This window comes from Talpa occidentalis, unplaced genomic scaffold, assembly GCF_014898055.3.
Source record: "Talpa occidentalis isolate TD23 unplaced genomic scaffold, MPIMG_talOcc4v2.1 talOcc4.3, whole genome shotgun sequence".
Lineage (NCBI taxonomy): Eukaryota > Metazoa > Chordata > Mammalia > Eulipotyphla > Talpidae > Talpa > Talpa occidentalis.
Genome location: NW_023603184.1, coordinates 4,171,752 through 4,187,405, shown reverse-complemented (window position 1 = coordinate 4,187,405; position 15,654 = coordinate 4,171,752). Strand labels below are relative to the sequence as shown.

General features: G+C 49.3%; 1 protein-coding gene across 1 annotated transcript in view; it reads left to right on the top strand.

Annotated features, from left to right (window-relative positions):
- Positions 1-829: 829 nt before the first annotated feature.
- The window catches only part of PTPRJ (protein tyrosine phosphatase receptor type J), a 143,765-nt gene continuing 128,940 nt past the window's right edge, over positions 830-15,654 (top strand). Inside the window, exon 1 of the mRNA XM_037522255.2 lies at positions 830-1,099. Within this exon, the coding sequence (XP_037378152.2) occupies positions 830-1,099 (270 nt within the window). The remainder of the gene's footprint in view (positions 1,100-15,654) is intronic.

Sequence of the window (15,654 nt, the reverse complement as noted above, 5' to 3'; positions counted from 1 at the left end):
GGTCACACAGCTGGTACCGTTAGCAGAGCCAGGTTTACCATATGCCACCGGGGTCCTCCCCACTGGCCTCGCGCCAGTGCTGGCTCTCTGCCTCCCTGCCTCCGGCATGGGCGCGGGGAGCACCCAACCCACAGCCCCCTCCTACAATTTCGGGGTTCAGGTGGGGAGCCCCTAGCCCACCCACTGTCCAGGTCGACCAGTCCATCGCCTGGTTTCTATGTGGGACACTGGCTGGGCTGCACCTCGCGAGGCAGGGATCTCGGCAGAAACGGGGTGACCTAAACCCGGAGCCAAGGAGCCGGCCGAGGCCGGGGCCCGGTTCCGAGGGGTCTGGGCTCGCGGCGCGGCGTCCCGGGTCCCGCGTCCCAGGAATGTGGGAGGGCCGGGAGGGAGGGCGGGCAAGGCGGGGGCGCTTCCTCCGCCCGCCCGCGGGGAGCCTCCGGGGCGCGCGCGGGGAGCCGCCGCCCCCTCCCCGCGCCGGGCCGGGCCGGCGGGGGCGGGGGCTGCCGCGGGGGCGGGCGGGCGGGCGGCGCGGGGCGCGCGGCTCGGCGGCCGCCGGGCCGGCGGGGCGGGAGGAAGCGATGAATATTCAGAGGGGGAGGGGAAGCGAGGGGGCCGAGCGCTCGCCGCGGCTCCCTGCAGCCCGAGCCGCATGACGCGCGGAGGAGGCAGCGGGAGCCGCCGGGGCGGCGGGCGCGGGGGTCGGGGCGCCGCGCGCGGGGGGTGGGCGCCGCTCGCTCCGCCCCGCGAAGCCCCTGCGCGCCCGGGGACGCGTCCCGCTCGCGGCCGCCGCGCCGGGCTCCGCCGTGTGGCCGCCGCGGCCGCTGCCATGTCCCCGGGGAAGCCCGGGGCGGGCGGAGCGCGGACGAGGCGGACCGGCTGGAGCAGGCGGAGGCGGAGACGGCGGCGGGGGGCGGCGACGAGGCCCCGCGAGCCCGGGCGCACCGCGGGCCCCGACTCGCGCGTCCCAGGCTCGCTCCAGGGCGCGCGGGGCATGAAGCCGGCGGCGCGGGCGGCGCGGGAGGCGCGGCCGCCTCCACGTTGGCCGGGGCTGCGCCGGGCGCTGCCGCCGCTGCTGCTGCTGCTGCGCCTGGGCCAGGTGAGCGCGGGCCGGGGCGCGGGCCGGGGCGCGGGCGGGCGGCGGGGCGGGACCCGCGTCTCTGCACCTGTCCCCGGGGGCCCGCCTGGGGCGGGGGAGGGGCGCGCTCCCCGGGGCGCGGGGCCCCCCTCTCGGCCGGGCTCGCGGAGCCGGGTCTGCCGCGCGCGCCCCTTCCCCGCCGCCGATGCCAGCGGGAGGGAGGCGGGTCGGGGTGCCGGGGAGCGCGAGGCCCCCCGGGGGCGCCCCCGCGGACCCCCGGCCTGCGCGGAGCTGGTCGCCTCGGCCGGCGCGGCGCGGCGGGGGCCCGAGGCGGCCGGAGGGGGCGTGTTTGCAGAGGGCGCCGGGCGCGGGGCCGGGCCCGCCTGGCCGCCCGCGCCGACCTCCGACCCGGCCTGCAGGGCTCCGGGGCCGGGGCGGGCGGCGGGCCTGGGGCCGAGCCCCTGCGCCGGGGCAGGTCCCCGCCGGGAGGCAGGTCGCCCCGCGCGGCGCTCCCCGGGGCGCGCGGTCCTCGGCCGCAGGAGCCGCTCGCCTGCCTGGGTGTTCCATTCGCGCTTTGTGGCCGCCGGCGCCCCGCCGTGGGGCCCCCCACCCCCACTTTGCTAGCTTCGCTTTCCAGGTCGTGCTGTTGCAGGCGTTTTGGCGACCGACCTTTGTGAAAGCGCCGGTTCCCCTTCAGGGTGTCCCCCGGGGGTGCGGGAGGGCAGCTGGGAGACCTTCCCATTTCGCAGATGGGGAACCCGAGGGAAGTGAGAGCCCCGCGCGAGCCGGGCGACCTGCCGCCTGCCGGGGGCCTGCGAGGGTCTGGCCCCCGCCGTGGAGAGCGGGTGCTGCTGGCCCGGCGGTGCGTTTTGTGCGTGCAAGTCTTGCTTGTTTTATGTGGACACCAGCCCCAGGAGGTGACTTTGAAGCCTGGGAAGTGAGTTGCAGGCCGAGGATGGAACCCGGTTTCAGGGCAAACTTTGCAAATACCGCATTGTGGAGGAGCAGCAACATCTGCCTTGGGGCTGAAATGCGCCCCCGTGGACAGGGCGAGAAAGAAGCTGAGGTGGTGGTGGTGGGTGATTGCAGACCCTGTCAGTGCCCAGAGGGTCTGCTCAGGGTGGGGATGGCCCCGCCGGTTTTCTCAGCCGGCTGTGGGGGGACAGGCGCTCGGGAGGGCCTGGAAGGCAGTGTGGCCGGGAGTAGAGTGGGGTGCGGGAGACCCACTCCAGGGCCCGGGACCAGGGCCGGCCTTAGGGTCGCTTTCTAGCCCCAGGGAAGAGCGATTGTGGGGTGGGTGTACCACACCTGTCCCATAGAATTGTTGGAGAGACTTCTCTGGCCAATGTCTGAAAGAACTTTTTAACAGTGAAAGGGTGTCCATATGGGATTATCATTAAGGAACAGTGTGCATGAACTGTCTCCTCCCTGTCCCTGTAAGGAAATTCTTGAAGAGCAGGCTAAGAGATTAAAAATAAAAAAGCCTCATCATTTTGGTACAAGATCTCTTGTTTCAAAATTGATGCTTAAAGAAATAGTTGAAGGGGGGAAGCCCAACAGACTATGGTGGAGGATTATGGATATTTTGGTGGTATGATCCCCTACCTCTGCAGAGGTGTGACCCTGTACCCCTAAACCATAGCAGTGCTGTAAACCAGCATTACCTCAATTAAAAAAATGCAATTAAAGAAAAGCTAAGTTGCGGTCTTAAAAAGTAAATACTTGATCATTTATTTTTTGTTTAAAGTCTGGTATATATATATTTTATTATTTATGTTTTGCTTATCCATGATAGTGGTCATTGCTAATTATGCTTTCAATCAGCAAAAAGTTTCTCGGGTAAATTTATTTCTTGCCCAATCCTTCCTTGTATTTCAGTAGCATATTGCCCTGTTACACTTGTCCCCTACTCAGATATTTCCTTCCTCTATAGTTTGTTCTGTAGAAACTCAAGAGGACTCTTTTCATTTCTCGTTTTTGGATACATTATAAAAGAGGAAATCTGAAACTCTTTCTGCAAGAGCAGTTTCCAAGCCCACATTCGAATTCATATTGGTATTGGATGTTTTAGAGAATCAGTGCATTTTTGAGCTGAGCTGAGCTGCCTCTGACTTTTCAGATAGCCCAGTTCCCTCATTAAAAAATATTGTATTACTGTTTTTTACTGAGGTCATGTTGGTTTACACGACTGTGTATAATTTAGGGATACAGAGTCACACTTCTTCAGTTGTGTGTTTCCATATCACTCCCACCCCCAGGGCACCAAGACTCCTCCACCAGAGTCCATTGGGTCCCCCGCTGGTAGCCTCAGTTGAACAGGGTCAAACCCCTCATTTTTAAAGATGAGGCTGTTGATGCCTAGCAAAGACAGCAGTTGGACTGAGGGCACCTGGTGATACTTGAGAAGCGGGTATGGAACTTGCTAGCATCTGTCTGGGCCCAGAATGTTCCTGTTTTTACTCTGCTCTTTTAACTGTAGACATGGTGCCAGCTTACTGTGTTCTCCTGAAACTGGGTGTGAAGTGAGTTTTGTTTTGTTTTTTGAAGTCAAATCATGTTTGAGATTGAAAGTCATATGTGAGATTTTTAAAGTGTGTGTGTTTCAGAAATGGGGGTGAAGGTATGGGGACTACCTCCCTAACACTTGATGGATTTTGTGAGGCGTGTGTGTGTGTGTGTGTGTGTGTGTGTGTGTGTATGCTTCAAAATAGAATTAACGCAGCAGGCCTACCTGTTGGACAGATGATGGCAAAGAGGAGCTCTGTTTGACCATTACTGAGGATGGGCGTGGGAGCTGAAAAGCTGAGGTACCCTGGAAGTCTCCGTGCTTAGTAGGGCTGGAAAGGCAGCCTTTGAACCTGGCGTCTCATTCTCATTCTTCAAGACAGAAGGGGCAATCAGAAAGATTTCAGCATGAGGACTTTGCTGGTTGCCATATCCGAATCCACCCATTATAGTAGCATTTTTTTTTTTTTGCACACTAATTTTGATTTACATGTATGTTTTAGGCAATGTGACGAAGCAATTGCTACCCCCCCATCTCCCTTGCCTCCTTCTTTTGAGAAATGTCCTGACAGATTCTTTAAGAAATCAGCTTGATACTGCTTTAAACTAAGGGGGAAAAAAAAGAAAAGCTGGTGACTGCAAGCTATTTTGTTACTCTTTGAGTGTTTTGAATTTGCTTTTTCTTGGCGTTCTTGTTCCCTGGTGAATAATAACTGTTTGTGTCTATTATCTATAATAGTTAATCCTTAAGCCTGTTTACCTACCTGCTTCATCCAGAGTACAAAAAATATTTTGACTCCTCTTTAAATTGCTTGTTAAATTCTCATACGGTGACTTTAAATATTTTTGTTTTGCTTCAGAACAACAACGGAAAAACCAAACGATTGTGTTTTCTTTGCAGACAGTTTAAGAAAACAGAGCAAATTGGTTTATGGTTAGACTGTGACTTTGAGCTGACTTTAGTTTAGCCCCATGATAAAGATAACCACGGAATACCCAAGCTTTCCTAAGCAGAGAGAACCCTGGCTCCCGAGTGAGCAATTTTGGTCAGCAAAGAGGTTATTTAGCTCCTAAAAGTAATTTTTGCTCAGAGTTGAGGCTGAGGCCGAGTCACTGAATGACTGTAGGCTTGCGTTTAGCCTAGCAATTACTTGGTTTGTTCGCTTCTTTGCCAAGGGAATTATTTTGAGTGCAGGGTAAGAGGCAATTTTCTGTGCATTTCCCTTCTAACATCATGCTGCTGATAATATTATAATTATTAGGTGACATTATATGTGGCAGGCACTGTGCTAAGGGTTTTAATGCATTATCTCATTTGACCACTTCAGAAATACTGAGGTGGGTGCTGTTTGTATTCCCATTTTATCTGAGAGAAAACTGAGGTTCTGAAGTTCCCAAAGGTCCGTAACAGGAATGTGGTAGAGCCAGGGCTGTTCCCCCGCTGCCCCACCTAGATCACCATCCAGTGCTGTAAGAGGTGCTTGGTGTGCAGCAACTAAGGGATGAGGCCACAGGCTTTTGTGGTGGGGGCAGGGTTGGGGGGCCTGAACGCTGAAGGGACAGAGATGCATTGTGGGCTCTCTGCATCCTCATACCTGTAGGATCTGCTTAGGATCTAATCCATGTGGTAACACGGGTTCCTCAGGTACCTTCTTTCATGTTCATGTTTCTTTGGGCAGAGTTTATAAGCAGGCCAGCCTTACCGGAGAAAGAATAGAGTCTGGAGGGGCAGGACTTGGGTTTTGGTCCTTTCCCTGCCACTTAGTAACTCCATAAACTTGGGAAAGTCACTTAATTGCTGTGACTTCTCATTTCCTTATCTGGAAAATGGGACTAATACTTCCTGCTTCACTGGATGGTTGAAAGATCAAATAAGATAGAAGAGGAACTCTAATTCAGCCCACAATTGCTAGTTGATTGTCGCTGTTACTTGAGGGAGAAGCGGGGATTCAGATCATTAGCTCATAAAATATTCCTCAAGCATTTCCTTCAGAGGGAGAGGTGTGGAATAATCTTGGGATGGGAAAGGTGAATTTAGCTCAGTCACAAAACATTTTTGTTAATGTATTTGCGGGGCTATTGGTTAAAAAAAAAAAAAGTTGTAAGTTCTTTATCAAGCCTGGGATTTTATAGGTCCAGGGAGGTTAAATATAGCAGTATGATAAGTAAGTTTATTTAAATTTCATAAGATATTGATCTAAAGAAAACTATTGAGTAAGAAATTGAGTAAGAATGATATGATTATGGCAGACTTACAAAGGGTAGGTTGCCTAAGTTAGGGGATATGAAATGCGTGGAATGGGGGTGAGCAGGGGAGACAACCTGCCTTGGTGGCTGTCACAGGCAGGGGGACTGAGAGGTCTCTGGTCACCCCCAGCTGATCTGGGCTCTGTGTGTGATGTCCTGGCTGTGCCTCCACAGAAAGGGCCGGCACAGGACTTGTCAGAGGAGTGGTGGGTGCCGAGAGGGACAGAGTCCCTAAATGGAGATCTCTGGAAGTGCCCAGTGTCTCAGACCAGAGGAGTCCTTAGCAATTTTGTCACCACCTCCTGTGGCCTTCCAGTAACTTTTCTAGTGACCCCCAGAGGGTGAAAGCTGTGGGAAATTTATTACTTCATTATTATTGATAGCTGTAGTCATTCTATTGTCTCAGAATTTCCATGGCATGTAATGGTGGTAATGAGACAGCCCATGGGAGGGCGGGAGACATTTTGAAAGCGAACTAGTGTCAGCTCCCACAGAAGGTCTAAATCTTCAACATGCAAATAATTTTCAGTTCCACTTTTCCTTCTTCCTGTTAGAGGGAAGCTGTACCCTGTGGCCATTTCTGAGGCTCAGGCAGACAATGTTGTTATTATGTCACAAACTATCTCCTTCTCCAGGGTAGGAACCGGGTGGTGTTTTTCTGGGTGCCTGTGCTGGCCCTGGCCCAGTGTTATTTCATGACTTTTGAGTAATTGAGTGACTATTAAAACAGCAACATGGAGTTTAGAACACAGTTACCTTTTACATATACACATACACAGTATGTAAAAAGGACAGCATATAAAAAGGAATGCTGTACTTAGGATTTTGTATCCAATTTCAGGAGCTCATAGATTCTTTAAAAAGAAGTTCTATTAAAGTTACATGAGAGTTATGTGAACATTGTTCTCTGCCTAGCCTTTTAATTAGTTATCTTGGAGATTATTTCTTCTCTGTACCTATAACTTTTACTCATTCTTTTAAATAACTGCCTACTATTCTGATATGTGAATTTGCCCTTTATTTGACCATTCCCCTATCGATGGATACTTTCGTTGTAATCCCCCCTTCAAGTCAAGATTTAGAGACTGTCCATGGCACCTATTTCTTGTAGCCTTCACAAGGATATCAATAGGTAAATTTCTTATTTTAGGATTGTTCGATTAGAGGGTTCATGTACTTGCACACGTGATGGCTGTTGCTAATTGTTCTCCAGAAGAGCTGGCCCTGTTTGTCAGGCAAGGAGGTTTGGAGCGTGTCTGTTTCTCCATGTCAGCCCCTGAATTGAGGATCATTTTGTTTTTAAATGTGCTAATCTGAGAGGAGAAAAATGTTTATCTTGTTACTTTCATTTATATCTTTTTTTTTGTTTTAATTCCTCTTTATTGATTTCTGTTATCACAGTAGCAGAAATTGTTTCTTTATAATGGAAAAGGCACATATTAATCCTGTTAACCATGAACGAGTAGAATTCTAAATTAAAAGGTTTTTGCTTGCTACAGTAAATCATATTTTCATGGTTATTTATCCTAATGCATATATTTTAACAGTCTATGTTTATCTCGAAGTCAAGTTTTTTTTTTATTTTATATATTTCTTTTTTTTTTAAAAAAAGATTTATTTATTTATACAAGAACCGGGGTGCAGGCCAGATTCGTGGGAGGGTGAGAGGATTCACCGGAGACAGAGTGGGGAGCAGAACACGCAGACTGAAGAAATACACTGTTGAGGGGAGCAGCAGGGAGACAGGAAAGGTCTGCTGCACCATGTGAGACCCTCGCCGGCAGGCTGGGATCGAACCAGCGCTGTAGAGGCTGCAGACAGCTTCACATTGCGATGCTCAACTGCCTGTGCCACCAGGGGAGGCCCAAATTTTACGTATTTCTTAAATCATTTTTCATTTTTGTACAATATATGCATTTTCATCTTGGTTATAGTCCCCATACAATTCCCACCACCCTTGTTTTGATCCTACTCCCTTTTCTCCCATTTATATCTTTAATTTTGAGTTAGTTGAGCTTTTTCCTCAAGTTTGGGTGATTTGCATTTCCTCCTTTTTTTTTTTTTTTTTTTTGTTTGACTCCCTGTTCCTTAGAAAAAGTCTTTTTTCAATTTTACAAGCTCTTTGGAAAGGAAATTAGTCCTTGGCTCTCATTTGTGTTGCAGATATGTTATTTTCCAACTATTTTATTTTTTTTTAATTTTGTAAAACGTTAATGAAGTGCCATTGTTTTACATTTTCCAACTATTTTAGATGCAGCACTTGTTCCTTAGGAAACAGGAGATAGATAAGATACCTGGGTGGCGAAGGAATGCAGAACTTGAGTCAGACTGCCTGGTCGAAATTCAGGATTCACCACCTAACTAAGCTGTGTGATCTTGGCAGGTTCCTTAATCTTCTGGTCCGTGTGTTCACATCTCCAAACTGCTGTTAATAGTAATAGAACCTCTCACACAGGGTAGGTGGTTAAGTTAAATGAAGTTGTGTTATATTAAAGCTCCTTGTAAATGACTATAGAAATGATAGGACAACATTGTGCAAAATATTCCACTGACTTAAGAGTTCAATATTAAAGTTTGAGCAAAAGTTAGCATCATTATGAATTGTTGAAATTATTCTATAAAATTGAAAAGATTTAAGTCCCTAGTGCATGCATACTACATACATATATATGCAAGTGTAGTATGTATGCATGTATACGTATAATGTATACATGTGGAGGTGTAGTATAATGTGGAGGTGTAGTCTCCCCTGACAGCACAATTTAATTTTTAATTGAAAAATTTAATTTAAAATTATATTTTCCTTGTGATTAGTGGGTAGAATGGAATTAACACAGGTTAAGTGAGCACAGGATGCAACTAAAGGGTGGCCAGGGTGGTCTTAGCCCCAAAGAAGCTTAGGATATTGACTGTGTCCCTTTGATATGCAGGGTCCTCCTGGCACTGGCTTCTGCAGGTCTGTTTATCTTGTGGCCTGGCTGCCTTCTGTCCCTGGGTCCATTTCCCGTAGGGCCAAGAGGAGCTGTTTTGTGCCACCATCTGAAAGTTTAAAGACTTAATCCTTGGCTTTAGATGCAGGGCCTGGGAGGCCAAGGGAATCTGTGCTGCTGATCATGCCACCTGTTTCCACGGCAACCAGGTGATCCCTCATTTCCTGTTGTTGGTGGAGGAGCCACCCTGTTTTCCTGTCCTTGTGTCTTGGGGGTTCTTCCTTCCCTGCTGAGGTACACCTTTCCTATCCCTAGGCCAGGAGGTGGAGACCTCCAGGGAGGGGTCTGGGTGTGGAGGGATTGCTGCCCTGTGTTTAGTGCACTGGTCCTGGCTATGTGACCAGAGGCCAAGGATTCCAGTATTTGGAGTCTCACTTGGGCTCATCTGCAAGATGGGGACCACAGGGAGAGTGTAGAGACCTCAAGGGATGTGACTCTGCATCATTCTTAGCATGAAATAAACTCTTATCATCTAGGACATTGGCACAATTTACGCCTTAAGAAATTAAAAAAATTTTTTTTTAACCTTATAGTTTCCAAGACTGTTCAGGATATACAAGCTCATTAAATCCTCACTAGGTCTTGGTTACTGTTATTTCCACATAAGGGAAATATTCTCATTATTATCCCCTTGTTAAGGAGTAGCTCAGGCTAATTCTAAGTGACTTGTGCAATTCAGGTGTCATCTGTGTTTTGCATAATAATAATGTGTGTTCACCGTGTGGCCCAGTTTTAAAATTACTACAATTTAGAGTTAGCTTACAAGAGGCAGATTGGGCATTTGATCCCCTAGTTTGGTTCTTACATAATTACCCAGTTTTTGGTTCTTCAAATATCAGCAGTTGACTATGGTTCCATCTAATATGTTCCAGAAACTGTTCCTTTAAAGTGAAGTTGGAAAAACCAAATCATAGCCGTAAAGCAGTGTCTCTGAAACTATGGCTCATAAAAACATTTTAGTGAGTTACGAACAGCCTTAACAAATGATAGAATCTAAAATATCTGAGTTTACTGCACGTGGGAAGGGTAAGTATTGTGTGTGAGACTTGTTTCAGTTCTCTGTGTGGTGGGTGTGTGTCCTGAATTGCCTGTGAAAAGAATTTTTTACCATGACGTCAGCCTTTTCCAAAAGAACTCGAGGTGACTATTATAAGGAATCGTGTGTTATAATCTGGTGTATGACCACATGCTCTGTTAGAGCCTCCGCCAGCAGGTTGTGGGCTTCCTTGGCACTGGAAGGGTTTCCTACGTGGGCCAGCTCACGCCTGTGTCTCCTGGAAGGACAGCTGGGCTTGAGGGCTATTCTCACAGGTGGTATCTCATCTTCCTCTGAGATGGGTGACCAGTTGACACTTGCTACTTAGAGCCATGGAGTGAAATGATCCCCAGGGTCACAGTAGACGAGTGTCTTTGCCATGGGTTTTAGAGCCTGGTGCCATAAATGGTAAAGGTTGCCTGAAACTTTGGGCCTTGTCCTTGATCATATGAATGACATAATCATATATTTCTGGGGTTTTGGCCTCCATGATGTGAATGAATTTAGATTTTTGGGCATGAAGGACATGACTTCGGGGTGTCCTGTAAAAAGAGGAGCATGGCAAAGGGGTTTGGCAGAAGCATGGGTCCTATCATGCCCTTTTCCTCCAGCCACATGACCCTGTGCTGTGCTCTGCCCAGGTGCTTATACCTCTTGAAACTCGTTCTGTTACCTGGAAAGAAGATAAAGCAGGCAGGCTGTGAATTCCTAGAATTAAATAAGGGAAGGTATAAAAGACAACCAGTCCGGATTGAGGGCCTTAAATGTTTGCTCCCGATTTTCCCCTCTTCGTGAACACGATACCTGCTGCCCCTGGGGCTGCAGTCGCCAGGCACCTAGGGATCCAGGAGACCTGCTCTGAGGCTGTTCAAACTACCTCTGTCAGCCTTGGTGCCAGGTGTATCATTGTCTGAAGGTCACAAATCTTGTGTGAAAAGAGATTGTAGGGGACGCTCTTATTTAAGATGCAGACAACTCTTTGGCATATCTGAAGAGGCCCTGTGCTCACTTCGAAGCCCAACTCTCTCTAAAAGAGAAAAAGTTAATGAAACTAGAGCAGGAGCTCTCAAGAAAGAGATCACACACAGCCAACCGAAGCCAGCCTTCCCTGGAGGAGCATGATGGTTATAACGGTCCTACCTGCCTTTTCTGCCTGCTGGCGAGACCGTTCCAGTCCTTTAAAACCTGCTTCTCATATTTTAGATCCTGCTCTCTGCACTGTAGCCTCTTCTCACTTGCAACCTCAACCTTGGGCTCCTCATCAAATGTCCATCTCCTGACTTCATGCCTTGACCTGTTCCTCTCACTCATCTCCTCCTATGTCTGACTTTCTCTGCTACCACCTTCCCCCTTATTTATTCTTTGACCCGGTGTTCTCATTAGAGCTTCGGCCTGATCCTGAACTTGTGTTCACAGCTCACACCTAGGCTTCTCCAAGTCTGTGATGGCCTCCTGTTCAGCTTTGGTTGCATGTGGCAACTGGGAGTTCCCAGGTATGTGGACGCCACGACGTCACCTCTATTGATGGTATCACTCTGGCCTTGTTTGTGGGGTGCAGACAGTCGAATGCAGCCAGTGGCTAAAAGCTGGCCCAGATGCCATTGTGGGAATTCCTTGTTTCACCTTGATCATGCTATTTAACTTCTCTGTGCCTCCTGGTCTTATCTGTAAAATAGTGGTGATAACCTGACTCAGCTCTAGGGTTGCTTTAGGAAGCACATAAATAAGGTATGCACCACAAAGAATCATTCAGTCTGTATTAAACATCAGTGAAGCATAAAAGACAAAAGATGACACGTTGGGTGGGCGGTAAGACTCTGGCCCTTAGCCTCTCGCTGACCCAAGCCGATGACCCATCTTTTGCTTTTTCATGGAAGTCGCACTTGTAACTCGCCCTCTGCTCTCTTCTGGAATTGGTCATGATAGCTCTGCAGCCGTCTGCCAGTGGCTGGGATGAGGGGGACAGCTTCTTGTCCTGTAGCCCTTAGGACCATAGTTTTTCAGCTTCAGCAGTGTTAACATTTGGGACCCAATAAGTCATGGTTTGGGGCTTGTCCTGTACACTGTAGGATGTAAAGCAGCACTCCTGGCCTTTCATTGCTGGATCCAGTGCCTTCCCCCCTCCCCTTCCAACACTGTGAAGGCCGGAAGTCTCCAGGTATTGCCACGTGCCCCTGGAGGGGGAAGTGCCCGAGTTGAGAATGTTGCTTTAGACAATGCCTGTTTTGAAATAATAGTAAAGGCTGCCTCTGCCCAGGTCCAGCTGTTCTTCCATTCCTGAGTGATTGTGTTGATAACTGACTTCCTTTCAGTGAGACACAGGTGTAAACTAACCAGAGCATTGATGGATGTGACAAATAGCCAGGTTGCTAGGTCTCAAAAGAGGATTCACATCCGACTCCTGTGTGTTCAGCGAGTACGTTTAAGGGATGCAGTGATAGAGTAAGCACTGTGCCGAGAGCTGGTCCCCCTGCTGTGTTTCTCCTGCATTCTCAGCCTCAGTTTCCCTCTCCCTCAAAAATGGGAAAAACTAATGCAGTCCCCTCCCTACCCTGCAGTAGGAAAAGAAGCCAGTGTTAAGGATTTATGTGGTGCTAAGCTCTGCTGCAGGGGATGTGAGCTGGGGGAAAGCTTACTGTTTATGAGGAGCTGGGAGGCCCAAGGTGCCAAGTGCCACACAGAGATACACCCAGCAAAGGGGATCCCATTACAAAGAGATTCACTGCCAAGTTCCCCCTCCCACAAGCTCCATGCAGCAATTTTCAGCTCTTAGTGTGTTTAGAGGCTCCCAGACATAAGCCTAGAGATAATGTCTTCAGACTCAGCCGCTCTGGGACCAAGAAAGGAGGCTGGAGGGGAGAAAGCTCAGGAAACCCACTTAAACTTGGTGCCACCAGCCAGGCACGAGAAGGTTGGCTGCCAGAAACTTTTCTGGAATGCATTTATAAAACCTAAAAAGGGTACCCAGCTTGGTGTTGGTCATACCTGGGCAGGATGAGGGACAGAGGCTCAGGCCTCTTTTACCCCTAGCCCAGCCAGTTACTCTGAGGAGTAACTGTTGTGTGCTGGACTCTTGCTTTGTTCTATGATTATCAGGTCCTTCTTAGACGAGGCACAGGGAGGTAAAGGGACTCACCCAGGGCCAGGGATGTGTTCTGAAATCTCACTTCTGCTTCAACTGAACCCCTTCCCAAATTTTAGTGCGCCAAATGGGGATACTAAATACTTGAGAGGATTGTGATCAAGACTCCCTGAGAAAATCGATGCAAAGCCCCCGGCATGGTGCCTGGCATGCAGAAAGTACTCCGTGAGTGCCAGCTGCTATCATTATTATTGTTGCAACTAGCAGAGGGCGCCTGCTATGATGAGCTTTTCCAGGAATTGCGGACTGGTTTGCCTTGATCTAATCACACAGTAGACCTCAGATCCTCTTCAGTATATGTTGGGGGTGCAGCTGTCTGAGGGATGGGGGGAGGGTGTCACCTAGGGAGGATAGAATCAGATCAGGAAATAAAGCAAAAACCACCTTCAGGGATGGAATGTGTGTGATCTCAGAGTCTGACTGCCCTCAGATCCACTGGTTTTGTTGCCACGCAACTTGCTAGTTAACCATTGCTAGTGAGAAGATAAAAAGGATCATTGCCACAGAGAATGTCAGAGTGAAAAAGGACCTTAGGGACAGTAGACTCGGGAAGACAAATGGGTTCCAGCTTGTATCCTTCAAGTGACTGATGGTGGCCATTTGGACCCTGTGTAGAAGGGATTTCCAGACCACTTCGGGTGGCCTATATCAGCAACAGAGAGTGCTGGGATGGATTAGTGATGTCTGTCTGGGCCACACCTGAGATGGGGCTGGCGCACCAGCTGTGAATTGGCTCTCTCTGGTTATAGCTGAGGACAATGAGTCCTGACACACAGAGGGAATAAGGCCTTGGGCGCCCCTTTATTCTTGAGATTCATCTCAACCCTGGCTCTACCTGGGAAACATTGAGAACATGCTGTTTGGAGGCCCATCCTCCTGCTCCATAGGATTTGACCACCTGGGAGGCACACACCATCACCAGCATATTTTTTTAAAATCCAAACTCCTAACTTGTTTTTAATTTCTTTTTTTTTTTTTTTTTAAAGATTTTTTTTTTTTTTTTTTTTTTAATAGAGGCATGTTTTTCTTTATTTGTTTGCTTGTTTGTTTGTTTTGTTTATACATGCACTGGGTACAGTCAGAAGCGCGGGAGGGTGAGAGAATTCACCAGAGCCAGAGCGGGGAGCAGAGCAGGCAGAAGGACCGAAGGACACTGCTGAGGGGAGCAGCGGGCGGCAGGAGAGGTCTGCGCACCATGTGGGACCCTCCTCCGGTGGCCGGGGAGCAGCCGGGGATTGAACCGGCGCTGCAGAGGCCGCGGGCAGCTTTGCAACCCAGCGCTCTACCACTGCGCCACCGGGGAGGCCCCCAAACTCCTAACTTGTTAATGTGTAGCCAGCAATGAGAACCTTTGAGGTAAAATCTTTTTTTTTTTTTTTTTTTTTTGCTTAGATACAAAAGACCCAGAAAGGGAGTGGGATTGTTCATACTTATGTAGGGTTAGTGACACCAGGAGAAGGAAAACTGGAGGGGAAAATCCTTTATCAGGTGCTAGCCATACGCTTGGCTCTTTCTCTTTCACACTGAGACTCTTCCTGTTCCACAGTTGTGTCGTTCCTCTGCTGAAAAATCTGTGGCTTCACTTTGAACTTTGCATAAACCCAGATGGTTGCTTGCAGGACCTGAAACCTCAAATCTGGAGGGTCAGGCTCCTTCCTCCCCTCCAACTCCATGCCGTGGTCCAGCTGCCCCTGCAACCTACTCTAGTCACGCTGCTCTAGTGTAGCGGCTGCTGCCACCCACCTGCTCTACCTTGGGGTGGGGACTTGCTCCTTGTCTCCCAGCTCCTTTGAAAGCCCAGATCCCTCACCCATTGTCCTGACTCACTTCCTTCCACCTTAGCACCACGGACACTATCTTGTTTACTGGAAAATGAACTTTGAGAGGGAAGGAGGCTGGATCTCTGCTCTGTCCCTTATGCCTCAAGTAGACCCTCAGAAAGATTTGTTGAAGGGATTTGTTGAAAGGACAACCCTGACACACAGCTGCCAGTACCCTCAAGTTACAGTCCACTAGAAACCCATTTAACTGCCTTTGATTGGATGCCTTGCGTGCCAGTGCTGTGCTTATTAGTGCATTATGTGTTTTGAGTGAGTGGGGTCCTCACGACACCCTTCATTTTACAGGAGAGAGAAATGAGGTACAGGGAGGTTAAGCAATCAGCCTGAAGTTACCCAGCTGATCAGTCGAGGAACCAGGGTTCCGGCTTAGGCAACTTAGTTGTTGATTGAGGGTGTTAGGAATTTATGAATCCTGTCCTCATGGCCTCAGAACAGATTGTGGGGCAGAAACCTTCAGTAACTGTGAGTCCCCTCCCCTCTGACCTTTAGTCTCACGGTGACAGTCAAGTTCTCTTACTGTTTTGCTCTCAAGTTGGTGATGAAAGTACCTATTTCCTGTGTGCTGGATGCTCTACTCCCAAGCAAAGGTCTTTTGACCTCTGTGGGAACACCTGGCAGCCCTGCTCAGGGAGGACAGAAGGATGAGTGCATTTCCCGTGAAAAAATTTCTGCCTCAAATATTTATCGAGTGCCTGCTTGGTGCCAAGCATTGTGACTGTGACCCCAAACCCCCCAGAACCACAAAAGTAAAACCGAATATGACAGTTCATGGTCTTCTTACCCCAAATCTTCATCCCTTTACTCTCCACCATCAG